At 43.1% G+C, this 21,472-nt stretch overlaps 1 protein-coding gene across 1 annotated transcript in view; it reads left to right on the top strand.

Annotated features, from left to right (window-relative positions):
• The first annotated feature begins 9,105 nt into the window (after nucleotides 1-9,105).
• The window catches only part of FAM78B (family with sequence similarity 78 member B), a 150,242-nt gene continuing 137,875 nt past the window's right edge, over nucleotides 9,106-21,472 (top strand). Inside the window, exon 1 of the mRNA XM_083156732.1 lies at nucleotides 9,106-10,128. Within this exon, the coding sequence (XP_083012858.1) occupies nucleotides 9,737-10,128 (392 nt within the window). The 5' untranslated portion in view covers nucleotides 9,106-9,736. The remainder of the gene's footprint in view (nucleotides 10,129-21,472) is intronic.

Raw genomic sequence — 21,472 nt, 5'->3', positions numbered from 1 at the left:
ATGTGTGTTAAATGCTTCTATAGATTTTAAAACAATAATTGACACTGGGTATTACAGTATGTTCAAATTGAGCAATAATTGTACTGAGCACCTGAAAATGCAGGAGTAGTATCTCTGTATTCAAGTAAATACATTGTGAATTCTGGTCAGCTTAGTTGGGGTTTCAAAGTCCAAAAGAATTATTCAAACACTACACAATTGATGACAGGTAAAAACAATCCATTGAGTCAAGCTTCCAACTGCCATCCTAAATCATGGTATTTCATTGTTGTTGTATCCATGTGTTTCTATGTCCTCAAGTGATCACTGGTGAGAGTTGCAGTTAAAAACAGGTTCTTAATGGAAGCATAGACATTTAACAAACAAGCCATAATGAAACGTAGGGCAAAATTTACTACAATGTCATATTTCATTTGATTTTGTTTACGAATGAGATCGAATGGCATTGGTCGTATTTTTGTGGGTTTTTTCGACTGAAACCACATCATTTAGAAAGGTGCTGAGTTTCCGTGATTCGTACACTACCGTTCAAAAGTTTGGAGTCACCCAGACACTTTTGTGTTTTACACGAAAACTGAATTTTATTTATTAAATGAGTTGCAAATTGAATAAAACATATAGGGGGTTATTCTGATTCACTCTGAAAGGCACAATCACTTTCTAATGGATAAAACCATATGCCCACAGGTGGGGCTGATGTAATATGTGCAGAGAGAGAGTTAGGGGGGGTACACACCAGAACGATTAGGGCTCAATTCCATCAATCTGGATCCAATTCCGACCGATTGGATGCAGATTGTATGTAGATTGGGCATGTTTACATCCAATTCCGATCCGATTCCAATCCAATGCTGTCGTTTGGTCGTTTTACAGTTCCTACCTGCTGCAGATAGGATCTGTAAAAGATCCATTCAACTGGATACAGACTCAGATCGGATTGGGATCAGATTGGATGCAGATCGTTAGCAGATTGTTAGCAGATCGTGTGCTCCAACAGATCGTGCGACCATCACACAATCTGCTAACAATCTACTAACAATCAGGATCGTTCTGGTGTGTACGGGGCCTTAGATTTGGGTGTTTTATTATTTCTGTGCAGGGTAAATACTGGCTGCTTTTTTTTTTTACACTGCAATATAGATATCAGTTTGAAGTACAAACCCCACCCAAATCTAACTCTCTCTGCACATGTTTCACAGAGGTGTAAATTTATCCTAGTTGCCAGAGGAAAAGTTTGAATTTGGTGCGATAATGGATGGTGGGTCCAGGTCAGTCTCAAAAGATTGAGCTACAGCATGCAGAATCAGCCAGTGGCGTAAGTTCGTCCCAGTTGCCCGGAGGCAAGATGTGTATTGCCCCCCCTACACACATAAAACCTTATTTAAAGTTTATACTGTATGTCTGTTTTGAAATATAACAGGAATATATACAGTATGTATACAGTATATCTATATTTAGAGAGAGAGAGAGAACACATTTCAGAACTCCAGACGTGATATCAATGGCCTTCAATTAATGGATTTAAAATTGCAGGGGACAAGAGGTGCCCCCTTGAGAGCAGGAGCCCGGCGGCAGATGACTCCATTGCCTCCCAGAGTTCTGCCTCTGATGTTACATCAGCCCCACCTGCAGTGCATATGGTTTTGTCCATTAGAGAGTGATTGTGCCTTTCCGAATGAATCAGAATAACCCCCTTAGTCAAGACATTGGCAAGGTTAGACAATTTTTATTTGAAATAATAATTTTGTACTTTAAACTTTGCTTTCGTCAAAGAATTTTCCTTTTGCAGCAATTACAGCATTGCAGACCTTTGGCATTCTAGCTGTTTGTTGAGGTCATCTGAAGAAGTCCCATATTTACATAAAAAAAGTATAAGCCATTTTACCTAAAGTTATGAAATATTTGTACATGTTATGTTAAAACCGAGAAAAACTGGCAAGATAAAAATGTTTGTGACTAGGGAAAATATCAATGTTTAGCGAAATATAATCAAATTACACAAAAATCATATTAGCAACTTACCATTGCATTCACATAGAGCAGTGGTGCTCAACCTCGGTCTTCAACAGTTCACATTTTCCAGGTCACCCTGCAGGTGCACTCATTATTCACTGACACATTTTAAAAGATCCACAGGTGGGGCTAATTACTTCACTTGTGATTCTGTGTGGAGACCTGGGAAACATGAACTGATGGGGGTTCTGAGGACCAAGGTTTAGAACCACTGACATAAAGGAAGGGATGATGATGAAATCATATCCTAGCAGCCTTCACAAATCCTGACGAAAAAAATAGAAGAAAAAAATATATGTATTAATCCAATACAAAAATTGCTTAACAAAATTCCTTTTAGCATTGCCTGCCTCAAAAAAGTCATACAAAGTATGTGTTGACCACTAAAATAGTTTTTTCACAATTATAGTGCATGAACCCGTGGTCCAAGCAGAGATGGGTGCACAGATGGATGAGGCAGAATTTAGCCTGCATTTGACGGCAGTTGAAGAAAGACCAACAACTCCACCTACACAGCATACTCCTCTTCCACAATTTAGCCTACAGCAGTGACAACAGGCGCTTGGGGCAGAGTTCTTGGTTATCTGGGGATCACACCAGGCAGCATTGCAAGCAGTATTTATTCAGCAGACTGCCCAAAGTCACACCCATCAAACTTATAGGTTGTTCGGCACCACTAGCCACCTCAGTGGACATGTGCGCAACATTGAGCACAATCAGCAAGAAATGCTAAATTACTTTGTCCAGTTTCAAACTAGATTTCTTAAATTAATGGAGGCCCTGGTCACAAATCATAGCAGCACAGTATGGCTCCTGGACAGCCAGGCCCAGGCAACTCAAGAGCTTAACACCACATTAGCTCACCTGTTAGAAGCACACAGTTCTGCTGGTTCACAGACCTCTGGAACCACAACACCAATTTCAACACCTGTTGAGTGCCACCACCCTCCCCCCCTCCTCTGAGTTCTTCACATCCAAGAAATGAGTATCAGCCTTCCAGTGGTCCATTCACCTCTCGAGGGGCGAAGAAATAACAAGGACCTAGACTTTATAATAAAAATCATGTTACATTTTTCTTTTTCACATACAATAACAATGTTTTTTTTAAGGTAATAATGTACAAAGGGGAGGGGGCAGTGCCACACCCTGTGTCACCTGTGGTGGGAGTGAAACGAGTTGTAAGCTACATTGTAGCATTATATGCAGCAACCAGCTCCTGTCACAGTGTAGGAGCTGTTCTACAGACCAGGCCAGTATCTGGGGGCAGCCTGTATCTCTGTGACCCTTGAAGTGGTGAAACAGGACCCCGGGCCATGGGGCCATGCCTTTTTGCCCATGAAGCCACACACTTTCCCAATGATATTCAGGAAGATATTTAGGTTGAACCAGATGGACGCAAGTCTTTATTCAGCCTCACCTACAATGTAACTATGTAAGATAGAGCATGTGCCCTAGAGAGAAAAGCCATCTTCCCAAAGAGGTCACTGGGAAGATGGTGCCACAGGAAAGGAAGAAACTGCCTGCAGACACAAGGTAATTATATATTCTGGAAGTGTATGGGCTGAAGCGGACCCACAATGGGGCCCTCCAGAAACCCTGTGTCTGGTGCCAATACATAAAAGATTTAGAGACTTTGATCATTTGAAATACATTTTAGATGCTATTTTAATGCTCCTGACACCAGCTGAGGCCAAATAAATGGCATTCCTGTATTCTGGATGCTGCTAGCTATACTGGCACCAAAATCCTGACACTGGTTAGAAGACGCATGAACTCCGACACTGTTCACAATGCCAGCAAAGGAATCTTGACTGTGGACATCCTGAACGCAAGTATACCGGGGCTGGAAATGGTTAGGCCGCTGATGTGCAGTGTTAGGTTTAGGCAGTATAGGGGATGAGTATGCACTAATAGGATATGGCAGTGGTTCCCAAACTGTGTGCCATGGCACCCTGGGGTACCGCAGAGCACTTGCAGAGGTGCCCTGGGCTAGTGTTCCAGGACCAATTTTAATTATTTATGGTCAATGTACAGTGGTTCCCAAACTGTGTGCTGGGGTACCGCAGAGCACTTGCAGGGGTGCCCTGGGCTTGTGGTCCAGGACCAATTCTAATTATTTATCAATATATTTATCAATGTAATAGGCAAAACCAGTGCTTGCGGCTTCCAGTCAAAAAATATGTGGACAAACAGAAGCAAATCCTGTCCCACCACATAAGGATGACATATAAACACAATTTATTTAATGTAATTTTTTTTTTCTTAAATACCGAAGAAAATTTTGGCTTAGAGGTGCAAAATTTCCCCAGCTGCTACGTCATCACAGGGCAGGGTTGCTATACCCTATAGAACCCTATGGCCTTCTATCGCTGCCCGCCGTCCGCTGCAGTCTCCTACCCCCCCCCCCCCCATCCTCCGTGCTGCTCCTCCTCCCCTAGCAGCATCTCACAGCCGGGGATGTCCTTCTGGATGCAGGGGGGAGGAGGAGATGCCGGGGACCGCTGCAGAGCCCAGGAGGTGATGGAGGGTATTGTGGGGGGCCTCTGTCACCACACCGTGTTGCTTGCCGCATATGTTAGTACATATACGCTATCCAACGCTTAGTCCAGTTGGCACAATAATCCTATTCGTTCTTATTAAAGTTTGAAATATATACCACACTGCGTATAGGTACGATTAAAGTAAGTAAGTATGTTTTATTTATATAGCGCATTTTCTCCAACAGGACTCAAGGCGCTTTACAGACATTAAAAATAACAATGCACATACTGTAATACAAGGGGTTAGCAGTACAAGGAACAAGCAACAATGGCAGTACAGATATACATAAAAAATATACATCACATTTACAGATATACACTAGATGTACTCTAATGAGGGACACGGACATGGGGAACATATAATTACTGAGCTGTACAGCACCCAGACAGCCATTCAGCGGCGCCACATGGTGATTGCACAGCCAGCACCGTACATATAAAACACAAAAGAACAGTACAGGGTAAACAGAACTAGACATAACACAATTAAAGCACAATTCTTAGTACACAATACAGCTGAGATATAAGGAAGTGAATGAGAATAGATGCAGGTATAGATTGTAGATGAGTAAGAGAGCTGTAGTTGAAATGCAAGAAGAGAGCTGTGAGAACAGGAGGGAAAAGGACCCTGCTCTAAGGAGCTTACAATCTAAAAGGAGGGGGAGACAGACAGGTGACATGAGGTGCAGGTAAGGAGACCTGAAGGCAAGAAGTGAGCATGGCAGGGATAGTCAGGATATAAGGCAGCAGGTACAGAGAATGGACAAAGAAGTCCTCTCCCTCCTCCTATCCTCCTCTCCCCCCTCCACCTACACCCTTGAACCCTAACAGCCCTGCGCTGTGGCCCATGCCACAACACCCCCTGCTAGGGGGCAGAGAGCATGCAGAGTAAATAGGTATAGCATGTTTACCCAATAAACAATAAAGGCGCGTACACACAGGGGCGATTTTGTGCAAAATCGCGGGAAATATGGTCGCTGAGCGACCATATTGCCCGCAATGGGAGTGTGCACCGGCGATATATCGCCGGGTGCGCGCTCCCGTTTTTGCCCCTGTGGTGATCGCTGGTCGCAGGAACATGCTTCTGCGACCAGCTGATTCCCACTGTCGGGCTCCCCCCGGCAGTTTCTTTTTCATCAGCGACCATCTCTGGTCACTGATGTAAAGTAGAAACTGAGCAATATATTGCTCAGCCATATATGGCTGAGCAATATATTTCCCCCGTGTGTACACAGCATCAGTGTGTACAGCATAGAAAGTTTGCAGCTGAAAATGTTTAGTTCTGTTTACCCAATAAACGTCAATAAGTGTGTGGAATATACAGCATAGAAAGTTTTCAGCTGAAATTAATGTATACACGTGTCCTATACATAGGTAGTTCTTGCTGCGATATACAGTATAGGGAAGTGCCAATTCCCAAAATAAACCTATTAGTACAAAAGAATATACAATAATGCGCTGGAAACAATGTATATAAACAAATAAAAAAGTTTTATTAAGGTGCCTATACACGTTACAATTATTGTATACAATATTGCATCTCGGTTTTGCGATGAGATGAGATTTAGTACAAAAAGTATGTGCTGCACACAAGAAAAAATGCAAAAAAGGGAGAAAGACAATTTCCTACTGCCTGCTGGATTTTGCCATCCAAGCACCTTGTGGATAAAACAACAGTACTTGCTTTTTTGAAGACATGCAGGGGCTTGGAGGGGATCCCCTTATGCTCCAGAGAAAATGGAGCTCAATATAATTAGTTGTATGACGCGGTTTTCCGCCTCTATTTGGGTATCAGATGCTTCTTCAGATAGTGAGCTCACTATCTGAAGAAGCCGCTGACAGAATTTGTATAAAAAGAAAAAAATGCAAAAAAAGGGGGAAATATGCTGTATTCTTATTGGTGGATAGATTCAGCCATCCACCACTCAGCATACTGACAGAGGTTAAACTGTGGTGAAAGAAAGCTGTCTGGCCTCTGTGTGTAATTCTCTATCAGGGCAGCCAGGAAGCATCTTGCTTGGTCTGCTTCTTAGCCATCTGCCCTATGCATGGAGCTAGTGACCACACAATACGAATTCCACAAGCAGTTTATCGTTACAGTGTTTCCCCACAGCTGCACAGGGGTCTATTAATGGAGCAGTGAAAACCTTTGCTGTGTTCTGATTCATCATTTCTCGATGACTTAGGGCCTGATTCAGAGTGAAGAAACTCTAAATATACTACTGCTCACAGCAGCTCTTGCTACCAGCAGTAAGGTTTGATGGGAGCGGTAGATTATTTTTCAGTTCTTTACAGTACTGTAGTGCATTGCATGCAGAGTGATGGCACCAACACCACTGCCTGCTCTGCGAGTCTCTGGCAAGCCTTGCACAGGGAGCAAATCAGATAATACTTGCAATAAATGAACATGTAAGAGGCACATCAGTGGGTATAATATGTAAGGGGTGCTACAGCAGTGGGCATAATGTGTAAGGGGCACTATAACATTGAGTATAATGTGTATTGGGCACTACAACTGTTGGCATAATGTGTAAGGGCCCTACTATGGTGGGCAGTACAACTGGGATTTTCCGATGGGACCACACCCACTTAATGTTTTCACTATTCTGGGTGGGCATATATATTTGGCAATTCAGTACAAAGTGACTAGAAGTTGCCAGGCATACACCAACTTAACTGCATACTACAAACAGAACTCTCTGCTGGTGACACAGCACAGGGGAAGGGCCCAGCTATTGCACAGACCCTTCCAATGCTCATAGACCCCTAGAAAGCAGGGCTAATGGGCAGCTGCCCAGTGTCCCCATGTTAAAATAAGCTTGCAGGCAACAAGTAACACAGACTTCTGTTCAACCCTGAGGGAGGCTCAGTACGTGCCTTTATCGCAGGTGCTCATAAGGCATAAGCTCTAGATGCTTTTCCCTGAAATCTATAGGATTTACCACATGAAAAAATGGGCTTATAATTGAACGCAGATGTGTCCTTTTACATCCTTGCTGTGATGTGCATGCATCATAGCAAGGATGTCGTGACATAGCAAGGATTGGCCATTCGGATGCTCATGCTATGCCATTGAAGTGAATTGGAGTCCATGGGCCCGCTTCCCATTCTGTTCAATAGGACATGGCAGCAATGTGAACATTGTGGTCCTGCAACAGTAAACTGCTAATCACAGCAACAATGTAGTGGGACACATCTGTACCTCCAGTCATAAAAGTATGAAGCTACTAGGACTTTTCCTCGCACTGTATTTACTGTAGCTAATTGAAACTGAGCCTAAAGGGGCATACAGACGGGGTGATCTCACTGGATCGCTAACAAATTGCCCCTACATTACTCTGCGTGTAGGGGTGATAGTGAAGTGAATTTGTCAAAATTGGTGTAAAAATAGTTTTTTACAGAACATTTTTTATTTGAATGTATATAACAAATGTGAGCGATGCTGGCATGTTTAGCTGATATTTTGCATCTCTCTCACATAGATGTTGACATTCATATTTTGCACATCTTTTGATCGGATATTTTGCGCATCTCTCACAGAGATGTTGGCACTCAAATGGTTAACCAATGTGGATTTTTGTTCAGCTACTGTGAGTGCTCCTTGCTGGTGCATTTGATTGGTTTACCCTGGTTAATGATTTATAAGTGACTTAAATGTCTTAAATTATCTTTAAATGGATTTAGTCATTTTTGATTCCAGTATTTCCATACACAAATATCATAACTTCCAGTTAAAAGAGTCCTTTAAATGTATTTCCTAGCATGTTTATTATAGATTACTCAAGAGCAGAACCAGGTCAAGGTATCATGTGTATTGAAGCACATTCCATGCCTATTTTTAATCTGTCAGAAGACGCTGGGAGGATTGCACCATGACAGGCAGCTTTGCTAATGTCCACTGGCCTACTGTGCATCTTTTCTGTTTATGAAGCAAGAGTCATCACTATGAATATAACACATAATCCCATCCTGGAACATAAATCGTGTTCTTACTGTAATTCCATGATACCTGAAAGCAATGTTTATTAGTATATAGCACATTTTATATTTCTATAATCAAATATTAGAATTGTGTACAGGCAGTTATGATTCTTGTATTTCAGTCTGTCCCTGATCACAAAGTATGGTGCAGGAATGCAGCAGAACGATACAATAAACAAAACAAATAAAATGTCCCCATATTCGTTTCCTGTTAGTGCACATAACAAGGCCTCCCTTATGTGTCACCTTAGTTAGTACATACATGTTGGTATCTGAAGCAATAACCTATTGATTTAAAGTTCTTTTCCACTCATATAAAATCTATCAATAGTGGCTATTCCTGTCATTTGACATTTAGCAATGTTTGTGTTACGCTGTTTACTTACAAGCACACAGCCATTATATATATACACTAATGCTGGGCTCCTTTAACCTGCATGCGAGTGTATCTGGGGATTTAAACCTTCTAATCTTAGTGTGGCCGAGAAGGGACAAACTCATCATGACAGTCTTTACCGCACAGCCACTGTAGCGTAGGTAATAGCCGCTATGCAGTGGTAGCTTTGGGGAAGGTGCACATGTAGAGAATTAAAGAAGCAAAGATAAATGACAAAGGAGGGCGTATGCAGATGATGGAGATACTCACACAGCCTCCTCAGCTAGCTCCCTGCCTCCCCTCCCTCAGCAGACACAGAGAGGTGCATGTTGGTACTTATAGCTGAGGATCATGCAGTGCATTTGGATCTACCACAGCCCGCATATGGCAAGGATCTCCCTGACTCCTTCTGATGCACTGACAGCACGGTGGGTGGGAGTATCAGCCTGAGAACCCCCTCCCTTCCCAAACAGCACAGTGACAAAGCCACTGACAGCAGCAGCAAGAGAGAACCCAGCCACAACGATCTCATCAGCCCCTGGCCACCTGGGACATGACAAGTCCTGGCTACCCTAGCAGGGCACTGGGGGAGAGGCTAGCACTGGCCTGGGGTGGAGGGCAGAGGCTGAGAGGGGGGCGGCTAGAAGGAAGCAGGGGCAGGTGGCACTGGAAGACAGCATGGTAGGGAGAAGAAGATGAAGAGGAGGAGGAGGGACGGGGAGGGGGGTATCCATCCATCAGTGTACTGTATAATATTACCATCTGGCTAAAAGGCAGTGCACTCACCAGGCTGCTCGCTGCTGGCTTGAGGAGATCTGCAGCATGTATGTGTACATATAGGTGTAGAATTGCTGTATCACTGTCACATACGTTCAACACACATTTTACCATTGAGATTGCCCTGTTCGGTGTAATTGATGCATCTGCCCTCCTGCCCCCGACCGAAGCACCGATCATGGGCTGTCTGCAAAGCATCACCTGCAAGTCCCGCGTCAGGAGGGAGAACATCACCGTGTATGATGTGTGTGCCACCATAGACCAGTGCCCTACCTCCATAGAGGAGAACTCGCCCATTGTCTTAAGATACAAGACCCCCTACTTCAAAGCTTCGGCCCGTGTGGTCATGCCACCCTTACCCAGGCATGAGACCTGGGTGGTGGGATGGATACAAGCCTGCAACCAAATGGAATTCTTCAACATCTACAGCGACCTGGGAATGTAAGTGACTGTGCTGGACTAACATAATAATATTTCACATGTCAAGGTTTGAAACAGGGACAAAGGTTCCTAAATATGCAGGGGACAGTGTTATGAATGCTTTTACCAAATGTTATGTGACATCACAGGCTATAAACATTATTACTATTAATATTATTATTATTATTATTATTATTATTATTATGAGACAAGGTTGCTAGTAATGTTATATTATTGTCAGCATCTACTATATTCTGTTGCCATGCTTGCATATTGAGCTAGCAGTTTGGGAATCCCTTATCAATACTATAACAGGATAGTAGGCTAGTCACTAAATAGTTGGTGTCATTAGCTGATCCTCAGTGGTGTCAAGGACACATTAAGTAGGATCAAGGTTTCTACATTTATATTGGAATCTGGCAGACGTTACAAGTCAGCAATTAACTTAAATTAGTGTTGAAATGTCCACCTAGCAGAATACAATTAAATACTGGTACTACAATCTTAGCATCTGACATTACATGATAACCAAATGTTAATAATTTGTCATAAACCTAACACAGTATTTCATTTAAAAAAAGTTGACTTTTAATTTTATTTTGCTTCTGAAAGTTTGGTATCTGCAGGCAATGCAGCACATTTAAATGTTGACTATTGATTCAAATGAATGTACAACTGAAAGACTTGCTTCTCAGTAAAATAGATACTGTGATTATATTACCTTTAGTTACTGACTGCTAAACATGATAACAGGGTTCTCCTACTGGAAAGCAAAATACTGTACACTGGCACAAAATGAATGCTGTCATGGAAGTGTCACTAACATAGCTTTATGTCTGCTTATGTATGTAACACTGAATGCTTGCAATAGTAACTTCAACTGACAATGATGCTATAATGTTTATAAACACTGACACTGAAATGAGTATGCTTTTAATATCTATATACAGTAGGTACCACCAAGAGTGACACTACAATGACTTCCTGATACATCATAATACACTTTTTCTTGTATCGAAATGTAATGACTGGTGACATTTTCACACATTCAATAAAGTGTAGATTATATGTAGTCAAACGTTCTGCAATACAGATTTATCTTACTGATTGCCTATAGCTTGAGGCTACAATTTCATGTATCCTGTTTTACAATATTATATTTGTATGTGAATATTAGTCCCCGGGCATATGTGGTGCATCAGGTGAGACTGAACAAGTATCAAACACTTTATTAAAGTCAGTAAAATGTTACATTGGCAGAAGTTGTGAGCATCAGAGATAGCATGTATTGTATTACTGTAGCTATTGCCAATTGATCATAATTCCTTTTCTGCAAATATGTATACATATCATGTCAATAAGTGGCACGCATACCGGTGTCTTTATATGTGACTAAGAAATGAAGTGCTGGTCACATCTAATGAGCCATTGCTCATTAAATCTCGTTATCTTGTTAAAAGTAATACTTCTTCTGCATTCGGTCATTTGTATGTGTTCAGGAAATACATCAGCATCTTGGTCAGAATTAATATTTATTTTTGAAAACCCTGTGAATAACTTTGGTATGGTTCTGTAATGAGCATGCTCCGTTCTGTCCTTAGGAATGTTCTGTGACATCATCGGGGTTCCAGCTTTTAGTATATTAGCTCCAATTGATCACATGAAAATAATGTCACAGAAATTCTACCCCTCCCCCCCCCCCCCCCCCAAAAAAAAATAAATACAATTTTAGTGAACACCAGTGAAAGTACTAGGATCTAAAAAACTAAAATTAGGTTTTTCCAATCCATGTTTTAGGATTTTATAGGTTTTAAAAATTCAAATTCAGGAATTTATGAAAAATCATGCAACATATTATTATGGTAGAAGTACTATGTCTTTATTACTGATATGCACAGCCGCATCACTTACCCCTTCCACACAGGGCTGGCTCTACCATTAGCCACCTTTAGGCAGCTGCCTAGGGCGCCAGGATCTGAAGGGGCTCCACTAAATCTGCCTATCAAAAAATCAAGGATTTCTATGAGGATTTTGTACCTTTTTGTACTTAATGCAGGTGTCTGCTGTGGAACTTCTAAGACCTTATCTCCATACTTTTACTTGAGGCATACTTCCCTATTTAACTGCTTCCTCCTCCTTACACTCTGTTGGGGGTGGCAAATGGAGGCCTCCAGGTTTGTGGGAGCCTTTCTGCCATTCCGGAATGTTAGACAAGCATTCCTCAAGGGGTTGGAAAGTGGGTATTGGTGGCAATATGGTGGGTGGGGGCGCAGTAGGTGGAAGTTATGCCTAGGGTGCTTAGAAGCCTTACACCAGCCCTGCTTCCACACCTGGTGTTGTGGCCATTAAAAAGGAAATGTGGCTTTGTGGGGTGGGGGCATTGCTTTGTAAAGTAGCGTGGCGACGCATCCCAACCCCTGGTTCCGTCACTCTTTGGTTCCGGGAGATGTGGGCTGCCCCCAGATACTGTCTTGTCTGTGGCGCTGGCTTCACTCTGACATGAGGCAGGGGCTGCACATATTGTAATGTGTTTGCTCCTGGGATGCGCACACATCAAGGGCCCGCTATGCCATGGGAGACTGTTATCCATTTGCAGCAGCAGCTTTCCCATAAAAGCGAATGGATTGTGCATGCGTACAGTACGCTTGCACCCATAAATCTCAGGAGCCAGTAGTCCTGCTACATACACTACACAGCAAAGCTGTATCAGAAAACACATTTCCACAGTAAATTTATATAGTTTCAACTTAAGTAACAAAATTAGGTCTTGTTAGGTTGTTATAGACAAAATAGGTAATTTTAGGTACTAACACCCAGATTAGTTTATTTTAGGTCGTGTACAAATGAAGTATGTTATTGCCTGGTACATAAAACATAAAAGGGAAAAAAATGAGAGTAATTGAAATGCTTGGAATAGTGCTAACATTAGCCATTACAGTCTGTAGACTACATATTGCACAATTTACCAGAAGAGGGATTGTCCTGATCCCTTCCCAGTAACAGGCATTGGTGCCTGTGCAGTCTAATTACTCATGCACAGTAGGTCTGCAGCATAAAGTAAAACAATCCCTTATGATGTGATCACTTTAGTTCACACATTGCTGGCGCTGGCATAGCCTCCTATCAGAACACCTGACCCTGCATGTCATTTTAAATGTATCTTGGTATAAAATTATTATTTTTTAATTATTTTAATATAAACCTCAATGAACAGTAAATGGGGCCCTTAATGTTGTATTTTTCCCCGCAATAGATTTTCACATACTGTAGTGTCTTCTATGCTCTTTTTTTACATAAATGTATGTGTGTGTGTGTGTGTGTGTATGGATAGATAGATAGATAGATAGATACATGCCTCTACCAGGTAGGTGGTGTTTCCAGCTGTCCCTGAAGAGGGCATACACAGGGGCACCAAAATTAAAAAAATATTCCTAGCCAAAGAAAAAGGTTGGTTTCTGCTGAATGTATATAATAACTAAGGCAGTTGTGTGATACAGGAGGGAGGGGCACAGTTTTTGAATCTATTCAACAATGCTGCGCCTATTAATAGCTTGAAACTAGCCACTTGGCTAATATTTTTTGTTTAATAGTAACTGTACCATAGTATCTGTACCAATGGTATTACCAGGGAAAACAATCAAGGAAGAAAGAGAATAAGGGGCACATTTATCAAGATTACATTTACAATGCGATCTGGGCGGAATATTACCGCCCAGGATCGCATTTTAAAAGGCGATCATATCACCTGAATGTATGACGCTTAAGGGCGCAGGGACAGGGCTCCGAAAGGAGCCCGTCCCTGCGATGCCTGGAGCCGGAAGCCGGGGGGTCTGCACATGCGCGGTTACGCGCTGACCCCCCCTGCAACCCCACTGACCACACTGCCGCTTGGGCAGTGCGATGTGTAGCTATAGGCTACAATGGGCTATCGCCATATCAGAATGGCGATAGCCCAGGGGTGCGATGCCGGGCTGTCCGATGTTGATACATAGGGCAGCTTCGCATCCCCCATAGAAACCTATGGAGGATGCGGCCGGCGGCGCTGCAGGGAAGATCGCAGCAGGGATCGGAGAGAGAGAGAGAGATACTGTACTGTGTATTGAACTATTAGGGGTCAATTCTATAAAGTGCAGAGTGTGAGTTGCTGAGGTTCGGACAGTTTCCCAAGAAACCTGAACTCACAAATGCCATTGATTTTTCTTTGTAGCCCATAAAGGATCACAGGAAACTCTGTGACATAATTGTACTGTAAGAGTGCCTTTGCATGTATACCTGAAGATTAGATTACCCTCTGTATGATATGTGAATTTTAAAAGTGCACTTAATTTTAAAGGGTAAATGTAATTTACAGAAGTCAGTGAGGTATATCAGAGAGCTTCTTGATTTCCATTTAAGGATCCCTTAACAATACATTTTTTGTGCATTTTGATCAGTGAACAAACAAAGGGGCCACATTCGGTCCCGCTCCGATGGTGGGGGGCCTGCCCATGTGCTTATGCGTATTTGCTCATATGCAGACCCTCTCACACTCTGAGGTTGTTCGCATTGAACGGAAAGGGAGGGGGGCGGACATTAGTCCAACGCAGGGCATTTTCCTGGGAACGCAGGTGAGCCGATGCCTGCCGGGGGCGGACGGCTGATGTCACATGACATCAATGCCCACCCCTTCTTCGGCAGACTCAGACAGAAATAAAAGTCAGTTTAGACTGACTATTATTTCTAAAGGAGAGAGAAAGCATTCGATGCTCAGTGACCATCGAATGAGTTCTCTCCCCTTTGACCGCATGCGAGGGGATGTGTTCGCGTACATCTCCCGGTATTTTGGGAAGTTTTGCAAGTATTGATGCTAACGTTGTCTGCAATATGGGGTCTCTTGTTTCCACTATAGATTCACTGTGATATTTATTTTCTTCTAATCTTCAAACTCAACACAGTATTCAATACATGATTAATGTAATGCCTATGCAATAAATTCCAAATTAAATTTGGTTATAATTGGTGTTATGGTTCAAATCGAGTGCTCCAGGATGCTGCTCCTTTATCATAAAAAAAGTCTAACTCTTAAGACTTGAAACGTAATGTATATAAAGAGAAAGTGATATGACAAAGTGGGCACTTCCTTTGTGATAGACAGAAGGGGGGGGGGGGGTCATATAATCAGATTAATTAGACGAATCTATCTGATTATATGTACAGAACAAGCAGACTTACACATTGTTTCTTTTATCGTTTTTTGCATGAAAATCTTTAATCTGAGAGGAACATCACTGTAAAGAACAAGAAAGGAGCACTACATTGATTCTGTCTATCAGTGCGTAGCTAAATTTTGGGATTATGGGGCCCACCGGTTTTGGGCCCACCGCCGCCACCCATGCAAACCCCCCCAATCCCCCGCAGCCTTACCTATCGCGCTGGTCCCGGCGGCTCCGTTCTTCTGCTGAGAACCACCACAAAATGGATGCCCCCATACAGCAGACAGTTTCAGAGAACAGTGTGCTATATGGGGGCGGACATTTTGTGGTGGTCCTCTGCAGAAGAACGGAGCGAGATAGGTAAGTCTGCGGGGGATTGGGGGGGTGTAACTATAGCACCGCAGCCCCCGGCGCCCCCACATGCACAGCGCCCCCCCCCCCCAGTGGCGGAGGCTACGGTGCTATAGTTACACCGCTGCTGTCTATCACAAAGGAAGCGCCCACTTTGTCATAGCACCATCCAAATGCAATTTGACTGTGTGTGTGCATTCATCCGTAAGCATATAAGTATGTTTACAGTATAATAAATTCTAAACAATGGACTGTTTGCAACTTGTAGGCACCTTCCTATGTTTATTGGATGTGCTGTTTTCCATTCCATTATAGCATTAACCAAATCAGTATGGACACCACATACTGGGGGAAATTTACTAAGAGTTGTATTTCACATGGGATGTTGCTATGGGCAACCAATCAGAAACTACTTCTAATTTTAAGTACCTTCTAGAAGATAATAGATAGACAATAGATAGATTATAATATTAAACAATTATGTGTTTAAGAACAGAAAGATTACTAGCAAAAAATCTTACCCTTACAGCTAACAGCAGCAACAGCAGCATGCTATGGATGAGTGCACACCAGTACATATATCGAAAACCATGTGTGATAATTATTCTGCTGTCTCTCTCCTGTCAGGGGATCCCACAAGAAGGCATAATGAGAGTCAACTGCAGAGAGTAGCTACAGCAAATCACTCTCCTAGTAAAGAATCTCGTAGTGGCACCCCTGGGAGAATCTATGGAATCCGGGAGATTAAGAGGTCAATGCATAGCAGCAGGAAATTTATGTCAAAAACGGAAGTGTACTGTGGGGTGTGGGAGTGTAGGTAACTATGTAGGTAACCAAGGTCACAAGTCCACTATATGCTATGAGGCAGGTGTAAACTGAGCATCTTGCTCAGAGACTCCTTTAAAAAGTATGGTAAAAATAGACAGATTGACTGGTTATATTTAAATGTTTGTCTTCACTTAATCATCTTAGAAAGACGGTAATAGGAGTATCATTTCAGTGTTTAGCGCAATTAATCACAGGACTGCGAAACCCAAAAGGATAAGGTCAATAACTGCTGATCTGTCTGTAATGATGTACCTGTCATTTGCCACTGATGTATGCATCATTTTATTATTTACCTGTTTTTTATGATGATTTCATAAGAATGTGCAATTAAATACTGCCAGTTAGTGCATTTAATGATCACAGTAACCATTTAGCAGTTTTGGAATTGATGAATTTCATTGAGGTCTGTATTTTCATGGGAATACCATATACAGCAAGTTTCAGCGATCTGCAATTTCCAAAACTGCAGTGAGCCTAAAGGAAATGAGCACTGAGAGAATTGTAAGGATTGCTTTAATATATTGAGAGGGGAAAAAATAAGTACAGTATTAGAAACAAGTGTATTTTTGCAACAATTCTCTTCTAAAGGTACTGTTGTCACACACTGAAGATTCATGGGCCAAACAGTGGGTCATTGTCGGTTTGGCATGATTATTTCACAGTGCATAACCAGCTACTGTACCTTCTGCTAAGGAAATTGACAAATTGCCCCAGTATTGTCCCATGTGATTTAAAAAAATGTGATTACCTTCACCTAGTGGTTCCTAAACTGTGTGCAGTGACACACTGGGTGCCTTGGGACCCTTGCAGGGGTGCCCTGGTTTGGTGGTCCAGGACCAATTAAAATTATTTATGGTCCATATAATCTATTATTTATTTATTACCAGTTTGTTATATAGCACACACATATTCCGCAGCACTTTACAGAGGATATTTGAACATTCACATCAGTCCCTGCCCCAGTGGAGCTTACATAATTAAACCTAAAAATGACATTTAAACATAATTTATTTGAATAAAATGTTGTTTCTTAATTTCCCAATAAGAAACTATTGGCCTAGGGGTGCTGTGGCTATAATCTGATAGTATAGGGAGGTGTGATGCAAAAAAGATTGATCTAAATCAATTGTCAGTAATGCCGGCCATAAACTAATGCAATTTGACCACTTTTCACCCGATTCCGGCGGATCGGGCATAGAAATCAGGTGAAAAGTGGCTAAATTGCATCTGTTTAACAATAGATCCAATTCGATGTGCGGTCCCATGCACATTGGATTGGAGTCAGAGATTGGACCTGCTTGCACATCCTCCTGACAGTGGGGAATAGGATCTCATGCAATATATCGCATGCACAAGGACCACATGTGATATATATCGCAAGCGATCAGGGCCAGCCAGGGGCGGATTTAGGGATGAGGGCGCCCCTAGGCACAACAATAATGTTTACTAAGTAGGACAGTTTATAGGGGCAGTATCTGCATGTCCTATTCATTTACACTCTATTTAAGATGGAATATAGTACAGTACACTGGATATTTTGCAGTTATTGGTACATTTTGGGCTGACAGTACTATCACAGGCATCCAAGTGCCGCCCCCAAACATGTGCCGCCCCTAGGCCGGTGCCTCACGTGCCTAATGGGAAATTCGGCTCTGGGGCCAGCGCTAGCCACTCAGCAGAGGATGCAGCACATTGAGGCACCGAGCAGGAGAGGCACTCTCCCTGCTCTGCATTTCCACTGCTGCCCTCAGACAGCGGCGCTGGCAGCATGGAGCTCCCTTTCCGGCTCCCAACCCCATTTGACTACATCAGTGGCTGCAGGGATTAGAAAGGTGGCGGAGTAACACAGGATTGAGGGAAGGGCTACACTGGATGAAGGGGTGGGGCTAAATTGGATGAGGGGGTGGAGCTACACAGGAGCAGGGCTCTTGAAAGGAAGGAGGAGATGATGAGCTGCCAGACTGATTTTAAGGTAAATAAAGTGTGTGAGAGAGTAATACAGTCGGCAACTGGTGTAGGTGTTAGGCAGCGCTACTACTGTTGACATTTGGTGTGGGCGTTATGCAGCACTACTACTGTCGGCATCTGGTGTGGGTGTAAGGTAGCAGGCAGCATATTTGAAAATCATTTCAGCACCTATGCAAGCTCTGCCAGGCACAGGGCTAAACTGGACTGGCTTACACAGTTAGCAGTACCGGGGGCATACTGCAATAGGCACTACTCTGGGCATTGTGTAAGGGGCACTACTGTTAGCATTATGTGTAATAGGCACTACTGGGGGCATTTTGTAAGGGGTACTACTGGGGCATTGTGTGTATAAGCAGTAGTACCTGGGGCATTATGCATAGCATAATGTGTGGCATAATGTCATATGGGAATTAAAGTGTTCAGCATATTCTGTAAGGGGAATTCCAGTGTGCGACACAATGTGTAATGGGCATTACGGAGTGCTGTAAGGGGCATCACGATGTGTAGCATAATGCGTAATAGGCATTACAATGAGGCATAATGTGTAATGGGCATAACAGCATGTGGCATAATGTGTAATGGGCATTACGGTGTTATTCGTATTGTCATGTGGCCATGCCCTTTCCCCATGAAGCCACACCCCCACATTTTTTGCGTGCACCTTCGGCACGCACTCTCCCTGTCTTCTGTGGTGGAGGGGATCACCAATTCCCTTTCTGGCAGAGAGCACCAAAATGACTGGTTACAGCACTGTTGCTGTGTAATGTGAATAAGTTGTGCTACTGTGTGGCATAGTTTGAAATGGGAGTACTATTGTGTGGACATGCCCCTTCCTTGTGAAACCACACATAGGGGGTTATTCTAGTCCATTCTTTCTGACAAAATCCTTCTTAGATGGACAAAACCATGGCCCTTATTCTGATCGGTTCGGAAACGGCCGCATGCGGCCGTTCCGCCGATGTTTTCGCTCTGCGCATGTGCAGAGGGCACTCTGCGCATGTGCAGGTGAAATCGCCGCACACTTCTTTTGACCGCCGCAAAGGGGGCGGATAGGGGCGTGAGGGGCTACTTAGCCTCATTTCCCTATGCATACGCCCCGCGTTTCATGGGCGTTCCCATGCAAACGCGGGGCGTATGCATGGTAATGAGGCCATGACGCGCGTGTAGGGGGCGGGCAGCTGACATCGCCGGATGTCAGCTGCCCACCCCAATACAAGATTTCACACGGACAAGTGTCCGTGTGGTCTTGTGTTGCGGGACCTGGTGGAGCGTGCGGCCCTGCATTCGATGTTCGGCGACCATCGAATGCAGGGGCAGCTCCCAAGGTGGAGGAGGCGTATCCCCGTCCACTTTCATACGGATCGCCACATATCCGCGTACGGACGGAGGTGGCGATCCGTACGCAAGGCGGGGATTCGTCTGTGCGGTCGGAGCCGCATATGCGGCTCCGGCCGCACCGATCAGAATAAGGGCCCATGTGCACTGCGGGTGGGGCAGATGTAACTTGTGCAGAGAGAATTAGATTTGGGTGGGGTTTTTCTTCAAAGTGAGATATATATTGAAGTGTAAAATCATGCAGTCAGTATTTTCCCTGCACAGAAACAAAATAACTCACCCAAATCTAATTCTCTCTGCACATGTTTCATCTGCCCCCCTGCAGTGCACATGGTTTTGTCCATCTAAGAAGGATTTTGTCAGAAAGAATGAACTAGAATAAACCCCATATTTTTTTTGGTGTGCACTGTCCCTTTGTAAAGTATGATAAGGAGCAAATTTAAAGTTTGCAGGAGGGTGCTGAACACCGGAGCATTTGACCCTGCATGCGATCCTGCCGCCTGGGAAGGTCCTAGGCAGCTCAAGGAGGATTGGCTGTGGCTTCTCCTCTTGGAGAAGTCACTGTATTGTGGTCCTTAACCCCTTCCCGACGAGGCCTTTTTTGTTAATTTTTTTTTTTTTTCTCCTCGCGTTCAAATAAGCGTAACTTTTTTAATTTTTCGGCTATATAGACACATGAGGGCTTTTTTTTTGCGGGACAAGTTGTACTTTTTAATGGTACCATTTACTATACTGTATAATATTCTGGGGAATCAGGAAATAATTCAATGTGGGGTAAAAAAGAAAAAAAACGCAATTCCACAATTTTGCGCTGGTTACGGTTTTTTGGAGTTCATAGTTCGTTTAAAATGATGGGTTATCTTTATTCTATGGGTCGTTACGATTCCGGTGATACCAAACTTATATAGTTTTCGTTATGTTTTACCACTAAAAAAAAATAGAAACTTTTACGGTTTTTCTAATTTGCGTCGCGTCGCCATGTTCTGCGGCTTATAACTTTTTTATTTTTCCACCTACGGACCTGGGTGAGGGCTCATTTTTTGCGGGCTGAAGTGTACTTTTTAATTAATACCATTATGGGATATGGGCGACTTTCTGATCTCTTTTAGTTATTTTTTTTTGGGTAGGCGATGCGACCAAAAAACGTAGTTTTGGCGTTGGGAATTATTTTCCGTTTACGCCTTTAACCGTGCGGGATAACTAATGTTATATTTTAATAGATCGGACTTTTAGGAACGCGGCGATACCAAATATGTTTATTTTTTTTATTTTTTTTTATTTGTGAAATGGGGAAAGGGGGGTGATTTGAACTTTTAATATTTTTTTATTTTTTTTTTATTTTTAAACTTATTTTTTTTTTTTTTTTTTACTTTTACTACAAGGCCCCCTAGTGTACTTGACCACTAGGGGGCGCGATCGCCTGTACTAGGTTCAGCCATAGAGCTCTATGGCTGAACATAGGCCCTTATTCTGATTGACGCGTACTTTTCCGCATACTTTCGGATCGCGTCTTTACGGCGTCTGCGCATGCGTGGAGAACGCAACGCGCATGTGCCACGCCTTGACTCCGTACCTGTTCGGGCAAATCCCGTACAAAACTGTTCACCGCAATCAATCGGGAAATATGGGCGTATTATGGGCGTCATGCGGAATGACACATGGGCGTAGTTTCAAAGTGGGCAAAACGGGGC

The sequence above is a fragment of the Crinia signifera genome, chromosome 8 (assembly GCF_055691185.1).
Source record: "Crinia signifera chromosome 8, ASM5569118v1, whole genome shotgun sequence".
Classification (NCBI taxonomy): domain Eukaryota; kingdom Metazoa; phylum Chordata; class Amphibia; order Anura; family Myobatrachidae; genus Crinia; species Crinia signifera.
This window is presented reverse-complemented; position numbering and strand designations above follow the sequence as displayed.